At 42.6% G+C, this 22982-nt stretch overlaps 1 protein-coding gene across 8 annotated transcripts in view; it reads right to left on the reverse strand.

Moving 5' to 3' along the window:
* The window catches only part of CSDE1 (cold shock domain containing E1), a 127653-nt gene that overhangs the window by 13436 nt on the left and 91235 nt on the right, over nucleotides 1-22982 (reverse strand). For all 8 annotated transcript variants that reach the window (XM_077481605.1, XM_077481600.1, XM_077481602.1 and 5 more), the window contains 6 exons: nucleotides 18512-18687; nucleotides 16376-16488; nucleotides 9921-10040; nucleotides 6294-6392; nucleotides 3455-3633; nucleotides 1624-1787 (listed from right to left, as the gene is read on the reverse strand). In XM_077481605.1, the coding sequence (XP_077337731.1) occupies nucleotides 1624-1787; nucleotides 3455-3633; nucleotides 6294-6392; nucleotides 9921-10040; nucleotides 16376-16488; nucleotides 18512-18687 (851 nt within the window). The remainder of the gene's footprint in view (nucleotides 1-1623; nucleotides 1788-3454; nucleotides 3634-6293; nucleotides 6393-9920; nucleotides 10041-16375; nucleotides 16489-18511; nucleotides 18688-22982) is intronic.

The raw sequence follows: 22982 nt of genomic DNA on the forward strand, positions 1-22982 counted from the left end.
TTAAGGGACATTGTAGTACTTTTGTGAGATACTGTATTTGCATACAGCTGGCAAAAGTGAGTACACCCTTAATTGAAAATGTACAAATTTGGCCTAAAGTTTCAATATTTTGTGTGACCACCATTATTTTCCAGCACTGCCTTAACCCTGTTGGGCATGGTGCTTCACAGGTTGCCACTGGAGACCTCTTCCACTCCTCCACGACATCATGGAGCTGGTGGATGTTAGAGACCTTGCGATCCTCCACCTTCCATTTGAGGATGCCCCACAGATGTGCAATAGGGTTTAGAGACATGCTTGGCGAGTCCATTACCTTTACCCTCAGCTAGGTGGTGGTCAACTTGGAGGGGAGTTTGGTGTTATGGTGGCATATTGCCCCACAGCACCAGTCTCCAAAGGGAGCGGGATCATGCTTGGCTTCAGTATATGTTGGTATTCATGTTCCCTCAATGAACTATAGCTCCCAGTGCCAGCAGCACTCATGCAGCCCCAGACCATGACACTTCCCTGCCACCATACTGAACTGTAGGCAAGAAAACACTTGTCTGTGTATGCCTCACCTGGTTGCCGATACACCCGCTTGACACTATCTGAACCAAAAACGTATCTTGGTCTCATCAGACCACAGGACATGGTTCCAGAAATCCATGTCCTTAGTCTGCTTGTCCTCAGCAAACTGTTTGCGGGCTCTTGTGCATCATCTTTAGAAGAGGCTTCCTTCTGGGGTGACAGCCTTGCACACCAATTTGATGCAGTGTATGGTCTGAGCACTGACAGGCTGACCCCCCCCCCCCCCACACCCCTTTGCAGAAATGCTGGCAGCACACACGTCTAATTACCAAACACAAACTCTGGATATGACGCTGAGCATGTGCACCCCCCTTCTTTGGTCGACCATGGCGAGGCCTGCTCTGAGTGGACCCCGTCCTGTTAAATCACTATGGTCTTGGCCACTGTGCTGCAGCTCCGTTTCAGGGTCTTGGCAATCTTCTTATAGCCTAGGCCAGTGATGGCGAACCTTGGCACCCCAGATGTTTTGGAACTACATTTCCCATGATGCTCATGCACTCTGCAGTGTAGTTGAGCATCATGGGAAATGTAGTTTCAAAACATCTGGAGCGCCAAGGTTCGCCATCACTGGCCTAGGCCATCTTTATGTAGCAAAAAAAACACCAAACATTTTCAGATCCTCAGTTATTTGCCACGAGGTGCCATGTTGAACTTCCAGTGACCAGTATGAGAGAGTGAGTAACAACAACGAGTCACATGACACTGGGGAGGGAAAATTGATAATTGGGCCCAGTTTGGACATTTTCACTTAGGGGTGTACCCTCTTTTGTTGCCAGCAGTTTAGACATTAATGGCTGTGTGTTGAGTTATTTTGAGGGGACAAGAAATTTACAGTTATACAAGCTGTACACTTCTAGCAAAGTCTAATTTCTTCAGTGTTGTCAAATTATTTACAAAAATTTGAGTGGTGTATTCACTTTTGTGAGATAATGTACCTTTCTAAATTTAGAGCTCAGCATTTTGCATACCTGCAGCTCCACTTTAAATGGAGAAGGCATAAAAAACATGTTACAACATTACCAAGCAAAATAAAGCCACAAAAAAGTGAATTACCTTATTAATGTAACATTACAGCCACTACATTTCCCAGTTCTCTGATTAAGAATAACTGAGAATTCCACCTCATCCCCTGCCTGCAACTCTATTCCATCTTGGATTTCCTTTACGTGGAAGAAAAGCTTCTTGCTGTCACCAATTTCATAGTTAATGAAGCCAAACTAAAAAACAAAAACAAACATTTCAAATAAGCTAGACTCAACTCGATAAGGTGGTAAAATTTACTTAGGCGAGTTTACATCATGTGTGTATATTTTCATATCCCATTTAAAAAAGCATATTTCACCCATCACATTTAATCAGATAATACATTACAGTAGAGAGACACCAGTTATCGTTGACAGTAAAAAGGAGTTCCCTAATGTGAACAAGGCATGGTAGAAAAGGCCCAGGTAACAAGGCTCAGATGCCTTAATACCTTAAAGTGGTTGTACACCCTTACAACCAACTTTGACCTACAGGTAAGCCTAGATTAAGGCTTACCTGTAGGTCCAAGAAATATATCTCCTAAACCTACACGATTTAGGAGATTTGCACTGAGCACACCGCGGTCACTCGCGAGATGCCACGAGTGGCGGCTCCCGTCATCGGAGTAACGTCATCGCGGCTTCGCTGAATGACAGCGGCGGAGCAGCGAGACCCACAGAGAAGATGGATGCGCCGGACTACAGGGGACAGCGGTGACTTCGCTGGCTCCTGTCTCAGGTAAGTGGCACATAATGGACTACTATGCGATGCATAGTAGTCCATTATGTTTTACCTTTGCAGGGAATCAGAGGAAGTAAACTCATCAGGGTTTACTTCCTCTTTAAATGCTTAGCCCAGGCTTTATGTGGAAATTAAAGTGTTTGTAAACATCAGACATAAATTATGAACAAAACATATTCTTCTATACTGTGTACTTGTCTCAAATATTAGGTGTTAGAGTCTGCTGCTTCGTTCCTCTGCAATCTGCATGATTCACCCCTGACAAGTTTTCCTGACTCCAAGAGAAAAATGGTTACGGGGAGGGACCTCCAGCTGAATGACAACCTCAGCTCTGTTCAGGTGTGCTGTGTGAAGGGGGGTGTGTTCTCCCTCAAATCAGCTCTCAGAGCCTTCCTTACTGAGCTCTGGAGAGGGAAACAAGCTCTCTGCCCCCTTTTTGTCTGACAGCTCAGACAATCTTTATAAATGATGCGCTTCAAATGGATGTAGATATGAGAAGACTACAGTTAAACAGGTGCAACTTGTGTTACACAGTAAAATCAGTGTGTATATGCACTATACGCTTGTTCTACTCACTGAATTCTAAGGTGTTCATCCCCGCATTGTGTAAAAAGGCTGTTTGATTTTGTCTTCTTTGATCCTCCCCTTCAGTTCGTGTGCCCAATCCATCTCCCGATAAGGCACAGCCTCTGGAGTCAATCCACACATGCTCAGTTTGGTGTGCATTTTTTCTTGCGAGGGTGCATATGATCAGCACACGGCCAATCAGCACCTCCCAAAGGGTCGGGGTCTTGCAGCCTCATAGGACAGCAGAGGAAAATGAAAACTGCTCCTACAAGCTTTAACCAGACACCGATAGAAGTCACAAGACTACTATATACTGCTCTTGCGAAAAGGTATTTAGAGGTTTATATTAAATAAAATAATTGCATTTTAATATGCTGTGTACTGTGGGAGACTAGATAGTGAATGCAGGGTCTTGGTTTTAGTAACACTTTCATATCTTGAAGTTGATGCCTTGTGTTAGGCCAAAGGCTCCACAAAGATGAAATCTCCTGTAAATTATATTTGATGAACACTATCGCTGACCTAATAGGTATCCATAAACTGTGGAACTCACCTGATCTTTCACACATTCAACAGTGCCCCTACGTAGTGGCTCAATGTTGCAGGCCATTGTATGCCCATTCTGACTCAAGACACAAAGCTGGAATTTGACAGTTTCTCCTTTCTGTAGACAATCCACTTTATTTACCATTCCCACGATGCCAAATGGGATAAGATGTCCTTTCATGCTAACTGGAAAACGGATTGAAAACACTGATGTAAAAGCTTTATATAAAAAAAAAAAAAAACACACACACAAACGTTTAGAACCTTCTACAGAGCTCCAAGTGAAGTTTGCACAACCATTTAAAAGAACTGGAGCAAAGACCGCTCTGTTATAAACAGAGCTTTGTTAAGCCCTCACATGAGTAAATATTGTAAACGCCACAAGAAAAGTGAAAAACCAGGACACTTCCCCCACTACTTCCGAGAGCAGTTGGTTTTGCGGCAAATACAGCATAAGGAAAGCTATGGAAGGGAGGTTGTCCAGTACTGTACGCCAAGATATGGGATTCACAAAGTAGTAAATATTCCTTTCGTCTTAATTGCACAGTATCATATACCATGGGACGCCCCAAAACAATGAATAGGAAGGGTGGGCAATGACAAGGCAAAACAACTGTGCCAACAGCATCACAGACAGCCTCTGCAAGATCATTGAAGCCAAAACGGTGCATCAGCAGAAGATTGGGCATCCAGGCGTAATCTTCCTGAAAGAGGATTTTCTTCATTTTAGAAGGGTAGGAATTAGACTCAAACTCCTCTATCCTTTAATGACATGGCTGCTGAAAGCCAAGTATTAAAGCCAGAGACTGAGAAGCAGGATTGAAGAGAGGGTCTCGATAGGAGAGTGGTCTGTTAGGAAGAGGCAAAAATTGGTGCTCTGCTATTAGTCTAAGAAAAAAAGAATGACCACAGATCTAATGCAGTGTTAATTCTTTTGAAAATCAATGCACTCACATGTATGGCATAAAGCAAAGCACCCATCAGTGTCAAGGTGCATCTAGAAACAATGGATGCATCTTGCTGGTGAAAAAGCTTAAACACATATATGCAAGTTTGTGTAGAATAAGAACTCGGCAGTGATGCAGTCTGTGTGAAGCTGGAGATGCTGGAGCCAAGCTCAGCTGGGGATGACCCTCCATCAAAGGGGTGGACAACAAAATGCAACCCTGGATGTGCACACCAGATTCTCCTGGGCTAGTTTGGTTTAATTATAAACTCTGTTTTCTGCTCTTGCTTCATTTTCCAGAGCAGACAGGGTATGATTTTCACTGGAGGGAAGGCGTAGCCTGTACCGAGACCAGGGGTTATCAAAGCAGCATGTGAGGCTAGAGGATCCCGGGTTCTGGCAATAAACAGAGGTAGTTTGTTGAATCCAGGACGTCCACATCTGGCATCCCTTATTTTTGGCAGATTAGATATCTAGTTGAAGAGTTCACTGGAATGGGGTCAAACTGCTTTGAGCCCTCATTCACAGATTGAGATCGAAATTGTGCAAGTTCAGCTAAACTCACGCGTTTCAAACCTGCATTTCAGTGTGAGTGTAGGGGCAATTGAAGGACAGATGTGCAGGTTCATGCACAGATGGCTATTGAAATTGCCCCCAAAGTCACCAAAAGTAGTTCAGGAACTACTTTTGGGAATTGGTGCCGCAAAGTCTGCATCGCATCGATTCGGAAGGTGCCGTTGCTGGCAATAGGTTTTGATTTGACATGTCAAATTGGCCCGATGTGAACAGGGGCTGAAGGGGTCTACCATTAAGCCTAAAATTTTTGTAAGAATCTCAATGTGGGACGGCCTTAGATCTCAATTTGCAAGCATGTGCTCTTCGTGAAAGAACATTGGGGGGGGGGGTGATGGGCGAACTTGTGTGGGATGTGTCCGAGGTTCTTTAACCTTCCCGACCACGCTATAACCAAATGACGGCTACAGCGCATACCTACTTTGCCGGGAGGGCGTCAAACATCCTCCCGTGCTCGAGCGGCCTGCTTGCTCTGTGAACAGCGAGGCTATAAGACCCGGCTGATCACAGATCGGAGTGCGGGGACAAACCCGACCCCTAACAACGTGATCAGCTGTCAACCAGTGACAGCTGATCATGTGATGTAAACAGAGCCGGCAATCAGCTAATTCTCCCCACGAGAGCAAAATAAGCACCAATCACTGGTGGCTGAGAGAGGGACATCAGTCCTGATCGTGGAGAGGCTCTGCAAGAGTCATCTGTGCTACCTGCCATTGTCCACTACCGGGACTTTGTGGTCTTATAAGTAAAAGATCCTATGCTAGGCAGAGAGCTTGTAGAGGCTACTTGTCAAGTTTTTGGATGCTGCAAACAGCATCAATAAGAGCCAAAAGTGTACTCAATTTGGTATAGATGGCAAAAGACTGAAGACTCCATGTCAGGATCATCTGTAAAGGACTGATGATGAGACTCCACATCAGACAGTCTCAGTAGCCGATTGTTCAGAGGTTGCAGGCATAAAGAATTTGCAGTGGAAAGGCACGGGAGAACCCTTAAATTGTTAGTTTACCTTTACCAACTTTTTCCATATGCCGTACGCATTACTTGCCGTTAGGGGCACTACATAGCAATGTTTATGTATTACCATTCACTTTTTTCAGTTACTGATTTCATTACCATCCCTCCTATGTCCTTCAGATGAAAAAAAAATAAAAATAAAAAATCGACACATCAAAATGCACAATGTGGCAACAAAATAAAAAACGCTGACTATTTAAAAACAAATGCATTTTTTTCAATAGAGATTTTTTTTCCCACCAAGTATAGAAGCATAGCAATTACAAATTCTGGAAACTAAGGCATGGAGAGAACATTCTCAGAAAAATACCTTGCTTGCTTGTATCTATGCTGGCTTCAGCTTCAGCTTCGGCATCGGCTTCCTCAGTTTCTTTGGGAGTTTCCTCAGCTATTTTCTGCTTGTCGACAACTGGACAGAAAGAAAGGAAGGATTACCCTTATTGAAAATGTAGGAATCCATAACCTTTCCACAAATCCTACCAAAAATCTACAAAACACTATAGAGATGCGAATTCTTACCAAAACTGAATTTGTCAGAGAAGGTATAGATGCTAGTAAAGCAATTATGCTTTGTTCCCTACAAGGATTGCCTGTTGTAAGAGCGGAGCTTGGCCTTGATCTATACCAAACCTTTTTTTCTGTTCATTTTTTTAATTAAGTTTATAAAAAGTATTCTGATTCAGCAGCGCAAGAGACAGGTCTGGGTCTAATGTGGTGTTAAACGGGGTAGAGGCCCAAACTTTTCATTGTACGTTCAATCAGGAAGACATTAAGAAGTTTAAGGTCTTTTGTATTTTTCCAAACCAAATAAAAAAGGGCAAGGACAACCTCACCCTGCCCACTGTAACGTAACCTCAAAAGGCTTTAAAAGCATTTTGGGACACAAGTGTCACACTACCTGAAGGTCTCACTTAAAACACCCTTTTTTTTTTCAAATAATTTTATTTCTTTTATATACAAACAACGATAACATACAACCCAGCACATAGAGGGAATAACAAAAGAAGAGAAAACAAAAATATTAATTAAAATAAAAAAAATAAACCCTCACCCCTGCCCCCCAAGCCCCCACACTCATCTTATATCCAGAATATCAAACCATCTTCTCCATATTCTTTCAAATTTCCCTAAACTACCTCTATGTAAAAAAGATACATTTTTCCTTAATTATGGTTTCCCTTACTTGCATTTTCCATTCTGCTACTGTAGGTGGGTATGGTGACAACCATTTTTGTGCTATAAGCTTACGAGCTTGAAATAAACTTCCATTTATAGATACCGTGTATTCCCCATGTGTTCTTAGTACACTCATAATACCCAAGAGATATCCCCCGGGGTCTATAGACATCTCAAATACATTATTAATCGTAGATACCACCCCGTACCAATAGCGATTGAGTTTAGGGCATCTCCTTATGTGTATTAAATTGGCTGCCCTCCCTTTACATCTAGGGCATTAGTCTGTGTCCCTTCCTTTCCATTTAAATAAATTTCTCTGGTGTATAATGTACTCTATGTAGAATGAATAGTTGTGTTAAATTTTGAGTTGGAGATAGAGGCCATAGGTATTGCCGACAGTGCCCACTGCTCATCAGAAATTGGCCCTGTATCACCAGTCCAAGCTGATCTTGCAGGTATATCCACAGCACCTTTCGTTCTCTCATATATTATATCATAATTGTGATATCAAACCTTTTCTTTCCATCTTATTGAGCAAGGCTATTACCACTGATTTTATTAAACTTCAATTCATGAGATCGACCCTGTGCTTTTAAAGCATGCCTGAGCTGTAAAAATTGAAACAAAAACCTTTGATTTGGGATATTATATTCATTTCTTAATTCACTAAAGGTTTCCACCTAATTTTCCTGAAATAATCATGTACCTTAATCCCTTATGCCTCCAAAATTCAAACCCTTCCAGTTTCAACAGTTCTGTAGAATTACTATTGTTCCAAATTGGAGTATATGTCGTATATCCCTTTATTCCAGTAATTCTCATTTCCTGCCATACCTTATCAAATAATATTCCCGTAAAAAAATCCTTTATCGGACAATTGATTTCTCGACTCTAGTAGGGAAATCAATGGGTAGTCTTCATAAACTGATAGTAACAATGTCTGTATAGAATCAGAGTCTGATACTCTTGTCCAACCATAAAAATTTTGTAGTTGAAAGGCTAAAGAATAATATTTGGGATGGGGGATCGCCAATCCATATTCTGTGGTTAGCATTAATGTTAACTTTATACGCGATTGCTTTTTCATCCAAATGACCTATCTAAATAGAGATTTTATTTTCCTAAACCAAGGTGCTGTAATCCATATAGGTGAATTATTAAACACAAAGTAATTGCGGGGTCCAAATCATTTTGATAAGATTTGCTCTACCTATCACTGCCAAAAGGTAATTTACACCAACTTCGGCATTTATCCTTAAATTTTTTTAATAGAGGTTAAGTTAATATAGTCTTTTACATCCCTAGAGATCTCTATCCCCAGATATTTCACTGTATCCTTAATTTGAATTTTGGAGGCTTGATTTAATAGAGGGGGGTTTTAAATCATCTAGGGGTAATATGGATTTGTCGCAGTTAATCTGGAAACCTAAAATAGCACAAATATGGGAGACAAGGCTCATAAGTTCCGTTAATGAATTTGAGGTATCCCCCAGGAAAATAAGAGCGTCATCTGCATAAAGGGCTATTTTATCTTCTCTTCCTGGCTGACAGAACCCCATTTCTGTTGACTGTCTAATGGCAAGGACCAGAGGCTCCACTGCTATAATGAATAGTGGGGACAGGGGGAAATCCTGCCTTGTGCCTCTTGATAAACGGGCTGGATAGTGTATTATTCATTCTTAACCTTGCTTTAGGATCCCTATATAATATTTTGACCCATTTTAAAAATCCAGGGCCTATGCCAAATGCTTCCAATACAGCCCATAGATATACCCACTCCACCATATCAAAGGGTTTTTGGGCATCTAAGCACAATATTGCCCTAGATCCCATTTTCCATAGGTAGTTGCAAGTTCAAAAACAACCTGCAAATGTTTGTTGATGAAATAAATAATTTTTAGTTATAAATGGTGGGGCTCCATTAAAAGATTGTTTATTAGAAAAAAATTCCAACCATACAAGAAATACAATTTTTCCCAATTATACAAAAAAGGAAAGAAAAAAAAAAAAAAAAAAAAAAAAAAAAAAAACGCTGGGGGGTTTCATAGCATACCAGTATGTCAAAGATGGAGGAACAAAAACCATAAAAAAGTCTTTGTCCTTATTACAACTTAACTACGAGAGTTGACAACCAATCCATTTTGTGCACCTTTACCATAAATCATGAGTATTACATCTAGCATATAAACAGAGGTCTTGGTCATGAACGAGCATCTCTAAACAAGATCTTGGGTCTTTTATTGACTACAGTTTAAAGCGGGACATTTTTAAACCTAATGCTCCTAGCATTAGAAAGTAGATAGGAAGGTATATCATTTACTTGTTTTTAGCTTTTTTATTTCTTCAGTTATTTCTTGGTTGCCTGGCCTAGGCCAAGGAAACGTCATACACCCCAGAAGTCTTCACAGCATTTGACTTGCTTAATTCTGGACAAGGGGAGATTCTCAACTAAGCATCTGCTCCTGCCCACATGTCCGTGCCAAGGGCAGATGTATTCCAGGAAGTAGATGCTCCATGAATCATCTGCCCTTACTAAAGTAGGCTGATGGAGGGGTGTTTTCAAAGTGGTTTCTTAGCAAAATAAAGCACGGAGACACGGATGGACTGTTCGCTTTTCAGTTTGTGGGGCTCAGATACAGTTTTGTGTTCTGAAAACCATATTACAGCAGAACTAATCTGTTTTTCTAAACAAAATTTTGATTTTAACATTCGTTTGCACAAGTCCTACATCAAAATAGTTGTGCATTTAAAAACATACCTTCTTCAAGAAGCTCAATCATTCCCTGGTACTCAGTTTGTGTAGGGTCTACGCTCCTCAGGGGCCGCACAACTTTTCCCCAGTACACCGTAGGATTCACTTCATCACTGGATCCATTAACTTGAGGTCCAAAAAAAAAGAAAAAAAAAAGAAAAAAGGGAAACAGTTAATGAGTATAGAAAGCATGAGTATAACATGGATGCCAGCGATTAGCGGATTGGTAGCTTGGTATTTGCTATAGTTGTTGGCATTTGCTGTTGTATAGTAGTATATATAAAAACATAACCTTTTAAAAACGACCCAGTTTAAAATGGGACTGAAAGGCAAAAGGTTTGTGTATATCAGGGCTCGACAAATCCCAGGCGCCAGGTCGCCATTGCGACTAGAAGTTGTGCCCTGGCGCCTGGGTTTTTGTCACCGACAGGTGCCTCTGTTGCTCTGTATCTGGTGCCTCCAGACAGAGCACTGTCTGGTAGTCGGGATGGAGCAGGAAGAGAGCAGCTCAGCAGCCTCTGACATCCTTCCCCCCCTTCTCCCCACACACTGTTGGCAGAGCAGCGCCGCAGTGTGTGAAACTGTGTGTCGAGAGGAGCTATCAAAATTGAGGCTGAATGTCGGGGTGTGCGGGACCCGGGGTGGGCGGGACCCTGCTTTCCAACACCAGCCAATGGGATGGGATCTGGGCGGGCCGATACGTGTATGTGGCCCCTCCCCTTTCTTAAGCAGCCCAATCATTGGCTGGAGAGCTGCCGGGTCCCGCCCACCTCTGACATCAAGCTGAATGTGTCAGCTCCTCTCTCTCTCTCTCCATACAGTTTCACACAGTGCAGCACTGCAGGGAGCAGTTTCACAGTTACACTATCGGCTGTGAAACCTGCCAGTGCCACCTGCCAATGCAATACAGTGCCCCCTGCCAATGCCAACCAGTGAAATCCAGTGCCACTTGCCAATCAGTGCAAGTTAGTGCCAGTGCCACCTGCCAGTGCAATCCAGTGACACTTGCCAGTGCCGTGCCAACCATTGCCACCTGCCAGTGCAATCCAGTGCCACCTGTCAGTGCCATCTGCCAATGCCAGTTAGTGCCATCTGACAGTGCCACCTACCAGTACCAAGCACTGCAATCCAGTGCCACCTGCCAATGCCAATCAGTGCAATTCAATGCCACCTGCCAATGCCAGTTAGTGCCACCTGCCAATCAGTGCAATCCAATGCCACCTGCCAATGCCAGTTAGTGCCACCTGCCAATGAGTGCAATCCAGTGCCACCTGCCAATCTGTGCCACCCAGCACCAACTGCCAGTTAGTGCCACCTGCCAATGCTGCCCACCAGTGCCACCTGCCAGTTCCCATTAGTGGCACCTCAGTGCTGCCTATTGGTGCCCATCAATGCCACCTGCCAGTGCCCATCAGTTCCAACCTCAATGCCGCCCCATCAGTGCAGCCTATCAAAGCACACCAGGGAAGGAGAAAAACACGTATTTTCAAAATCTTAAAACAAAAGTTTATATATATTTTTTTTAAATATGGTCTTTTTCTCTTGGCATCAGGCATGAGCAATTCTTATTGTCCGATGCCCCAGACATGCAGTACATCATGGGACACAGGTACCTCCCCTCTTTTTTGAGGATGCAGTGCTTGCTACATAACTAAATTACTTGTGTATGGGAGGGGTTATATTGGGGGATCACTTCCTGTCTGAAGTAGAGGTCGACCGATATGGGTTTTTCTCTGGCCGATGCCGATATTTAGAAATCATGGCGGCCGATAGCCGATATATGATGCCGATTTTTTTTGGGCCGATATGTTAGGCCGATTTTATTTTATTTATTTATTTATTTATTTTTAATCCCCCTTGATCTAACACACCTTTCCCACTGGGGCGTTTTAAGGCGCTTTTGGGCTAAAAATAGCGCCTGTAAAATGGCTCCCCTGCAGTCTGTGTGAAAGACAGAGCGCTTTCACACTGAGGCGATGCGCTGGCAGGATCTTAAAAAAAAGTCCTGCAAGCAGCACGTTTGGAGTGGTGTATACCGCTCCTCCACCACTCCTGCCCATTGATATGAATGGGCACCACTGCCGAAGCGCATGCAATGCGATTTGGCAGCAGTGCTTCATGGGCGCATTTAACCTCTTCCTTGGCCGCTAGCTGGGTTATATGTGCCCCACTAGCAGCCAAATAGCACCGCTAAAATGATGGTAAAGAGCCGCTAAAACTTGCGTTTTACCATCAACGCTCCAGTGTGAAAGCAGCCTTCATACGTGATACAGAAAATTTCTTACACTTAAACATTTATTAAACAAAACAAACCTCCAGTTTACTTGTATGTATGATTTAGATTAAAATTTTTTTTTTTATATATATATATATATATATATATATATATATATATATATATATATATATATATATATATATATATATATATATATATATATATATATATATATATATATATTTTTTATTAAATAAAAACAGGTAGTCAAAACTTTTGGACCAAAAAAAAAAAAATGGGCTAACTTTACTGTTTTTATTTTATTTTTATTTTTTAAATGGTGTATTTTTTTCCCAAAAAAATGCATTTTAAAGACCTCTGTGCAAATGCCGTGTGACATAAAATATTGCAACAACCGCTATTTTATTCCCTAGGATCTCTGCTAAAAAAATATATATAATTTTTGGGGGGTCTAAGTGATTTTCTAGCAGAAAATACAGGATTTTTACTTGTAAGCAACAAGTGTCAGAAAAGATTTAGTCTTTAAATGGTTAAACTGAGAACTTCTACACACTGAGATGAATTCATTCATTCAAGTGTAAACATTGTATCTTTCTGTTCTTTTCTTGGCAGCCTGCCCAGAGAGGAGGAAAGGGTTGCTATGACGACTCAGTCAACTTAGACCATTCTATACAGAAGTCATTTCAAAGTCCCGCTGTAGTTCTAAATCGGCTTTTTATCAGCACAAATCGGCCGATGCCGATTATTTAAAAAACGGCAAATATCGGCCGATATATCGGCCGGCCGATATATCGGTCGACCTCTAGTCTGAAGACCTTTGGTCTACCAGTGTCCATTCACCTAATGATGAAGTATAAGCCAGCAGGTAATGTATATTAGCCTGACCCTATGTCCCATGATGTACTCAAAAGAATTTTACAGGTAAGTATGACTAAAAATCCTATTTTTGGGGGGGTATCTGTGTACTGCGCAGTACACAGCAACACAGATTCCGAAAATAGCCGAGGGTGAACGGCGCCTGCGCACCGAGTCCAGGTTTTAGCCCCACCATCCAAGTGGACAGAGTAGGAATTTAAAAAAAAAAAAAAAAAAAGAGCCGAGCGCAGAGAGGCCGAGCCCGAAGCTTGGCGAGCGAAGCTCGCCCGCGAGGGGCCATATAATTTTAACAACCCTATGTCCGCTTGGATGGTGGGGCTACCACCTCCACTCACGGCGCAGGCGCTGTTCAGCTTCGGAAATTTTACGAAGCTTCTTCTGACCCGTACTGCGCACGCTATATGATGGCCGGACTGAATATGCCAGAACACCGGCACCCCTAGCTGATCCGTCCAGCTTCAGTTTCAGGTATTCTTAAAGGAAACAGGAAGTGAAGCCTTGTGGCTTCACAGCCCGTTTCCTACTGCGCGTATGTCTGCGCGAGTCCTGCTGTGCTTTCTGAATGGCCCTGCTGTCTTCTGGGATCAGTGCGTCTCCCAGAAGGCAGCGTGGGGGCAGAAAGTTTGTAGATGGATGCATCGTTGTCCAGCCACCTTACCCTGAAGTGGAAGCAGGCACCTTTGATATGTATCAGATACCCCCCAAAAATAGGATTTTTAGTCATACTTGCCTGTAAAATTCTTTTGAGTACATCATGGGACATAGGGTCAGGCTAATATTCATTACCTGCTGGCTTATACTTCATCATTAGGTGAATGGACACTGGTAGACCAAAGGTCTTCAGACAGGAAGTGATCCCCCAATATAACCCCTCCCATACACAAGTACTTTAGTTATGTAGCAAGCACTGCATCCTCAAAAAAGAGGGGAGGCACCTGTGTCCCATGATGTACTCAAAGAAAATTTTACAAGTATGATGTAAAAATCCTATTTTCCTTTTCATACATCATGGGACACAGAGTCAGGCTAATATTCATTACCTGTTGGGATATCCCAGAGCAACAGCCTTGAGGGGAGGGAGACACCCTGCCAAACAATAGCCATCAGAACTTATACTGTACCCCTGGCAGAATGAGCTCTCACCCTAAAGGGTGGAGCTTTACGTTTCAGACCATAGGCCTGAATGACCAATTGACGGACCCAATTGGCAATGGAAGCTGCCTGCCCCTTCCTAGGTCCTTCCCCCCCAAAAGTCTGATCCTCGGATCTCTGCAGATCTAGACAGAGAAACTTGACTGCCCAGACGTTCAAAGAATGCAGTCTCCTCCGCTGAACAAGGCCGAGAGAAAAAGGGCAAAATAATGTCCAAATTTAAATGAAAGGCCAACAACACTTTTGGCAAAGGATGGAACAGGTCATAACACCACTCTATCATGGTGAAGTATCAAGTATGGTTCCCTGTATGAAAGGGCCGCCAACTCCGACACCCTTCTAGCCGAGGTGAGGAAGGCTAGAGTGCGTGACAGCAAGTCTAATGGAATTTCCTTAATAGGTTTAAATGGTTGTTTCCGTAACACAGACAGCACCAAGTACACATAGGTGACCTAATGGAGGGAAGCAAGCAAGTTGTCCCTTGCATAAAAGGGTCGGATCAGTGAATGGGAGGCTAAAGGCCTTAGGAATAATACTGATAGGACCAAAACTTGACCTCCGATTGTCTTGAAGTACAATCAGATTTCCACAGTTGACTGTAGAAAAGAGAATTCTCCCAAGCACGTTTCCAAAGATGCCATTTTCTGGTTTCACACCAAGCAGAACAAGTCTTCGAGACCTTATGATAAATCTTCCTAGTGACTTTTCTAGCATTCACTAAAACAGACACCACTGGTCCCGAGATGCCATGGTCCTTTATCATGCTGTCAAATTTAGAGCCTGTAAATTGGGGTGGAATATAAGACCTTGAGACAGCAGATTGGGGCGACGTGGAAGCGCCCATGGCCCATCTATTGTCAGTCTTAATCTCCAGGAACCAAGACCTTCTGGGCCAGGCTGGTGCCACCAGAATGACTGGAATCCCCTCTCTCTGAACCCTGCACAACAAATGTGGAAGGAGACGGATTGGAGGGAAAGCATAAACCAGGGAGTACTGTCTCCATGGAACTATCAGAGCATCTGCTCCAATTGCCAGAGGATCTCTTGTGCAAGTCAAACAGCTGTAGCTTGGTGTTGAACTTGGATGCCAGTAAGTAGACCTCTGGCCATCCCTAACTTTGCCAATTTTCCTGGAACACCTCTGGGCGTAGAGACCATGCCCCAGGCAGATCTGCTGGTGGCTGAGAAAATCTGCCTTACAGTTCGCCACTCCTGGGATATGGACTGCCGATATAATTGGCACACGTCCCTCTGCCCCGGCTAGTATGTAGTTCACCTCCTTCAGAGACTGCTGGTACCGCCTTGGTGGTTTATATAGGCCACTGCCATGGCATTGTTGGACTGAGCCCTGAAGCTCCGCCATCCAGGACCGTAGGGCCAGACGTACTGCCCGTAATTCTAGGACGTTGATGGGCAGTGTCTGTTCTGTCCCTGACCATTTCCCCTGAGCTGCGAGCCCGTATAGGGTCACTCCCCAGCCCAAGACTGGCATCTGTAGTTAGTACTCTCCAAGTTAGCAGGAGAAAGGATTTTCCCTTTAGCAGGTCCTGATCCTGCAACCACCAGTTTAGGCTTAAGCATGCCTGAGGAGATAAGCACACTGGATAATCCAGAGCCTTTCTTCCTCTGTTCCAAGCCAACAAGATGCCGCAGGATCTTGAGTCTTTGCAAGGTGAATGGCACGGTTTGCTTGAGCTCCCTTAGCAGACAATGTTTAAAAAAAAAAACTGAAGTGCTTCCTGTATGGGAGGTTATATAGGGGATCATTTCCTGTCTGAAGACATTTGGTCTACGAGTGTCCATTCAGCTAATGATGAAGAAGTATAACCCAGCAGGTAATGAATATTAGCCTGTGTCCCATGATGTATGAAAAAGAAAAGTGCCAAATGTTGAAATGAAGGGAGGGGGTGGGGCTGAGTGGATGGGAAGCGGAGGTTTCACTTTTGGGTGGAACTCAGTTTTAAATTTTGTTTTCAGACCTGAATTTTTATAAACCTGTAAAAAAAATAAAAATACAAAAAACAAACAAAAAAGATGCAGGACTGAAACTGTTAAAACATTTAAAAGGATCTGTGAAAATAAATTGCCTTTCTGACATGACCCTTACTGTTCCCAAGATGCACAGCAAAGCCAAAAAATAAATAAAAAATTAAATAAAAATATACACACAGAACAAGATACTTTAAATTCTTACCTTGATGAACCTTTGTGACCCTTTCAGCGCTGACCTTGTTCCCCTTGCCTTTGGATAAGCAGTACTCCACCATATCGCCAAGGTCCAGCTTATCTACATCTCCAGAATACTCGCTTTATGGACATAAGGGAAAAAAAAGAAAAACCCCCACATGCTATTAGGACTTGTTTTAGATCTGCATTTATCCTTGAAGAAATTCTATTATGGATCACTTTTCAGAGAATGGTGTAGCATGGCTCACTGGCATTCAGAAGGCAGAACTGCTACATCCTAAAGGCCTGCTTTTCTTTATGACAGCTAAACTGAGTTTTAGAATGGGAATACAGCGCCACAACCATTAACCTATCATTAGGTTCAGGGACACATGGAGGGCCCCATTCACTTGATTAGGTTATGTCCAGTGGGGATATCGCCTGCTGAACACAGCAGGGGGTTAAAAAAAAAATCCTGTTGCAAAGCATTGCGGTCGAGCCATAGTCATCCCCAATGGCCTGCCTTTGTAGCTTAACCAGGGCAGAAAAACAAGTGTAAACTGTTGTTAAATTTCACTACAACTTCATTGTTCAAACTAAAACAAGTCATAGTTGACAAGGTTGAATAAAGACGCTAGTTCACCAGAGGTCAGCAATATTCATTGCTCCCAACTCTGGCAAGGTTTAAACCAAACCTTCAAATCACTACAAGCTCAAAGTAACATTTGGAGTCCATTCACACAGGGGCAACACGACTTCCAGCGCGACTTTTGGAGGCAACTTGGACACGACTTGAGTATGAACAACGTGACTTACAACACGATTAAGTCGTCCCAGGCCAGGCTTTGGCCGTGACCAGAAAATAATCAGCTCTCGAGGGGGAACTCCACAACAAATTTTAAATAAAATCGGCATGGGTTCCCCCTCCGGGAGCATACCAGGCCCTTAGGTCTGGTATGGGTTTTGAGGGGGACCCCCACTACACTAACCATACCAGATCCTTATCCGAGCACACAACCTGTCCGGTCAGGAAAGGCGGTGGGGACGAGCGAGTGCCACCCCCAACTGTACCAGGCCGCATGCCCTCAGCATAGGAGGGTGGGTACTTTGGGGAAGGGGGCGCCCTCTAGCCCCCCCACCCCAAAACACCTGATCTCCATGCTGATGAGGACAAGGGCCTCTTCACGACAACCATGGCCGCTGGTTGTCGGGGTCTGCGGACGGGGGGGGGGGGGGGGGGGGGGGCTTATCGCAATCCGAGAGCCCCCCTTAATAATGGGCCACCAGGTCCCCTCCCCCCCGCCATATGTGAATGAGTAAGGGATACATCAATTTTTGGCGTAGGGGGGGTTCCCCTTAAAACACATACCAGGCCCTTAGGTCTGGAACCCATGCCGTTTTTTTATTTTAAAAATTGTGTGGAGTTCCCCCTTGAGAGCTGATTATTCTGTGAGAGAGGAGACATTGTCGCTACAATATAGATGGAGATCTGACTTGGAGGAGACTCCCATTGAAATCTATGGGTACAAGTCACCTAGAAGTCCGATTGAAGTAGTACAGGAACCTTTTCTGAAGTCGCAGCGACTTCAGTAGTGTGCATTAAGGCAGCTCTCATTCACTTACATTGATTTTTACATGTAGCACGACTTGAGGCGACGAAGTCAGATCCAAAGTCGCCCCTGTGTGAATGGAGTCTTAGGGGATTAGGTAATGATCAATCAGGAACTACTATTTTGGCACTTTAAACTGATGGCACTTTTACTACCACTCAAAACTGCTCTACAACAAAAAAAGTATTCTATGAATGGACTGCAACAGAGGCAATCCAGTCAGTGTTGGAAAGGCAACAGCAATTCCCATCATTAATGGAAGAAAGTGTAATTTACTGGACAGCACTCCTGATTGGTTAGTGATTTGGATGGGGAGCGAAAGCAGGTGGGTCGACTTGTGCATTAAACCCAGAAGACATGGCCTTTGACACCTAGGGAAGAACCAGGAGCTGCATCAGAAGAAAAAAAAAGTGAAGCTGTAACTTTAACAAACCATCTGAGTTGAAGCCAGACCATGAGAAACATGTTATACAATTGGGAAATTCATCACCACCACAAAAAAAAAAAAAAAAAAAAAAAAAAAAAAAACACACCTCCCACGCAAACCTCCTTACCTGTAGTGAAAGAAGATTTCTTTATCATGATTGGCAGTTTCAATAAAACCAAAGTTATCTTTAAGAGTGGCCACATAACCATAAAACCTTTTGCTGTTGGAATTTCGTCCAAGAACCTTAATAGAGGCTGCACTCTGTTGACCAGTTCTTTTGGCTTCACAAATGCTAAACTCAACCTAGACAAACAAATGGTGAATTAAAAATTAATTCCACTAAAGAAAAAATGATTAGAAAATTAAGTGGACCTTGCAAAATGAAAACCAAAACACACCAGGACAGTATCAGGGCATGGATTATAGGCTTCTACCCTCAGGTAATTGGACACTGGCAAATAGTTTTTTGCCAAGTCCATGCCTAGAGCATATCCATATAAAAATGTAATCCTGCTGTGAAGCTCTCTGGGGTTTTTTTTTTTTTTTTTTTTTTTTTTTTTTTTAAGAAGCAATAAGGAGTGATCAAGACCAAGGGGAAGGGCCTGTGTCATGTACGGTTCTCCACTCAAAAAGGTAAGTCTAAACGCCTATTAGGTTATTGTAAAGTACTTTTGATAGACCATGGGACGTACCGAAAGCCATAAAATTGTGGGGTAGGCAATAGAGAACTGCCAACAGGCCCACAAGAAAACACAAGGGTTGAACCATTTTAAGACCAAGCTTTTTCTGGCACTGTTAAGTTTTCTAGCAAAAAATACTGATTTAAACATATTACTTCTAACCCCCCCAAACACTTTAGCAGAGACCCCAAGGAACAAAATGGCAATAGTTGCCATTTTACATGGTATTAGCGCAGTGATTTTGCAACGTAAAACACAATTTGTTTTGGGGGAAAAAAAAAAAAAAAAGAAGAAAAAGAAAACATGCTTGTCATGTTTTGGGGATAGGACAAATGGAAGGGGGGACTGTGACAGAGGATTTTTGGAAAGGACTGAATGCCAGCCTCTTGCCTTGCGATTATGGTCCCTGGCATTTGGGGGAACAGTTCTCTTTGTGAGCTGTATGCCTGGGGACCCTTGAGGTGGTGTTACTTTGGAGTCAGGCCAAGACACACAGACTATGGATATGTATATGCCATATTAGCAGACTGACTCATACTATTGGGACACATACTGTTAGATGCCAATATCAACTGCAGCCAAATATCTGTTGTCTTGTATAATGTAAATGAGTCTATTCAGGCTTTACACAGATTCTAAAGAGTATTCCACTTATTCTTTGTGCCAATTAACCCTGCAATAATAATAATGATCTCATGTTAATTCTGTTAATTCTGTTTCTGGCTACAGTTGTATTGTTAGAATATTATGAGCGGGGGGGGGGGGGGTTTGACCTCCTCTTCTACTGTATTATAAATACATGTCATTTTGGCTCTAATAACTCAGTCCATGTCAGCAGTGAAACAAGTCTTGTCTTGTGCTTGGGAGTGGTTGGAATATCCGATATCTATATTCAGACTGAGAGGAAGTGGTATATGACGAAAGCAATCAAGTGGAGTGTAGTGACGTTTCGTCACAAAGACAACGTCCTCATTGGAGGTGGAAAGGGGTCACTGTATCCATCGCTCCCTTTAGAAAGTCACTCACCAGAACCTTATGACATGTTAAACAGGCCCACACCATTTGCACATCGTTGGCTCCATATGGGCACCTTCTCCAGCTCTTCCCCCCTCCGGATACATGCAAAGGAATTACAAGGATAGAGACCACAATAGTGTAGCATTATTTATTTTTTAACCACTTTCCGCAGGTATATTTGAAGGATGCTTGCAGCTACAGACATTCAGATATCGGCTTTTTCAGCCAGGGATTTCCCTACACCATAAGAACAATCATAGCTGCTGTTCCATCGCTGGATTGTCCTTACGGGCGGCAGGAGAGGACCCTCCCCCTTCTGGTGCTTCTACGGACTCCCTGCTTCCATCGGTGAGTTGGAGACAGGACTCACGGCCCCGGATGGCGATCATAGACATTTCTGGCGGACCAAAGGTTCGCCGGAGTCTCGATGATCGTTCGGAGGTCAGGCGCGATGTTATGACGTCACGCTCAGCCTCTGCATTCAAACAAATGGTGCCGACCAGGCTGGGAAGCCGTGATCATTTTTTATTTCAGGTTTCCCAGCCTAGAGGTGAGATGTGGGGTCCATATCTCACTGTAAAAAAGCACCAATCATGCCATATTCCTATTAGAAGAGATGTTTACAAACGAAAACACAAAACTAGGTCAACTGTCTCTGTGTGCTCGCAGGCAGGCCCAAGTCCCGCCCACATATGAAAACTGTTCAAACCACACGTGAGGTATCGCCACAAAATGAAAGAAATAATTCTAGACCTCCTCGAACTCAAAACATGTAACCAATAAAAATTTTAAACTGTCGCCTATGGGGATTTTTAAGTATGGAACTTTGGCACCATTCCGTGAGCGTGTGCAATTTTGAAGCGTGACATTAGGTATCCATTTACTCGGCGCAACTTCATCTTTCACATTAGGCAAAAAAAAAAAAAAAAATATTGAACTTTACTGTTCTGCCTTTAAAAAAAAAAAAAAAAAAAAAAAGCTTAAAAAACTTTTCCCCCCAAAAAATTGAGAAATTGCTATGCTAATACCGTGCAAGATAAAAAGTTGCAACGACCGTCATTGTATTCTTTGGTCTTTGCAAAAAAAACAACAAAAAAAATAAAATAAAAAATTATATGCTTGGGGTTCCATGTAATTTTCTAGTTACTAAAAATAAGAAAAATATGAACTTTACATGTAGGAGAGAAATGTCAGAATTGGCCTAGATGGTAAGTGGTTAATAAAACACACAAACTAAAATGCACTTACATGCTGACAAATTCAGTTCGTATTAAAAAACTACAGCACCACCAGGTCCCAGGCAAAATGGCATGCTCGCCACTGGCTGGAAATTATGCAACTGGATGTGACATCAGCATGGCTCTGCACAACTAGTTTTGTCATTATGGAGGACATCTGGGTACAGTGACAAAAAAAAAAAATAAAAAAAAAAAAAAAACACAAACATAGTACACTAATGTGGTTTCTAGCCTGATAAATCCTTTGCATGTATCTGGAGGCTGAATGGGGAAGAGCTGGAGAAAGTGGCATATGGAGCACGTAAAAAGGGTTAATACAGCACTGTGGACCCGTTATAAAAAAAAAGGTAATGAGGTACATATATACACACCTATTAAATGCTGCATTAGATACTGTTCATACTTAGTCACTAGGATATACATTTGCTGTATCCTGCAAAAAACCTGGTTGATGCTCTCTACCTCCCCCTTCTGTTTATGTCCCCAATTCAGCTAGGGATTTTGCAGCTGTGGTGTCAACACTTTAGTGGGTTTCTATGCTGAGCATTTCCTCCCTATCGCATCTGAGCAGCCCATGTGACTACAGCATCACATGTGGACTATATCACACAGTGGTAAATGACAGCCCACTTACTCCTCCATGCCCACTAACTGTAATGGGGTAGTATATTACATGTAGATTAATGGTGGCTTCACCTCCCTCTTATTCCAAGACACATCTTGTGACTGGCAGGAATCCACCCACATCATGTTTTTTCCTCAGAGAAAAAAGAAATTCAAATATATATTTTTGCATGCCAATGTAAAGGTCTGATGTTTATTTTTACACTGTTTTTTTGGAACATGTGACCAGCAACAGTGGACTAGGGGCTCCTCCTTATATATTGGGACAATGAAGTCTTACACAGCACACCCACGTCATGACAGCTAGAAGTGGATCTGTAGTTGTATATAAAAATAGTGTGTGTAAAAAATAATTAGATAGATATATATATATATATATATATATATATATATATATATATATATATATATATATATATATATATATATATATATATATCTCTACACACATACATATATACACATATACACACACACACACATACAGTTGTGCTCATAAGTTTACATACCCTGGCAGAATTTGATTTTTCAGAGAATATAAAGGAGAACAAACTTTTTTCACTCATGGTTAGTGTTTGGCTGAAGCCATTATCAACTGTGTTTACTCTTTAAATGGCAACAAACTGCCAAAGTGATCCTGATCAAAAGTTTACATACCCCAGTTGATAATACTGTGTATTGCCCCCTTTAACATCAGTGACAGCTTGAAGTCTCTTGTGGTATTTGTGGAAGAGGCTCTTTATCTTCTCAGATGGTAAAGCTGCCCATTCCTCTTGGCAAAAAGCGTCCAGTTCCTGTAAATTCTTGGGCTGTCTTGCATGAACTGCATGTTTGATATCTCCCCAGAGTGGCTCAATATTGAGGTCAGGAGACTGAGATGGCCACTCCAGAACCTTCACTTTATTCTGCTGTAGCCGATGATAATGTCAACTTGGCCTTGTGTTTTGAATCATTGTCATGTTTGAATGTCCAGGTAAATCCCATGCACAGCTTCCAGGCTGATGAAAGCAAATGTTGCTCCAGTATTTTATAACATACT

The sequence above is a fragment of the Lithobates pipiens genome, unplaced genomic scaffold (genome assembly GCF_037356315.1).
Source record: "Lithobates pipiens isolate NorthernLeopardFrog02 unplaced genomic scaffold, aLitPip1_a1.2 Scaffold_16, whole genome shotgun sequence".
Lineage (NCBI taxonomy): Eukaryota > Metazoa > Chordata > Amphibia > Anura > Ranidae > Lithobates > Lithobates pipiens.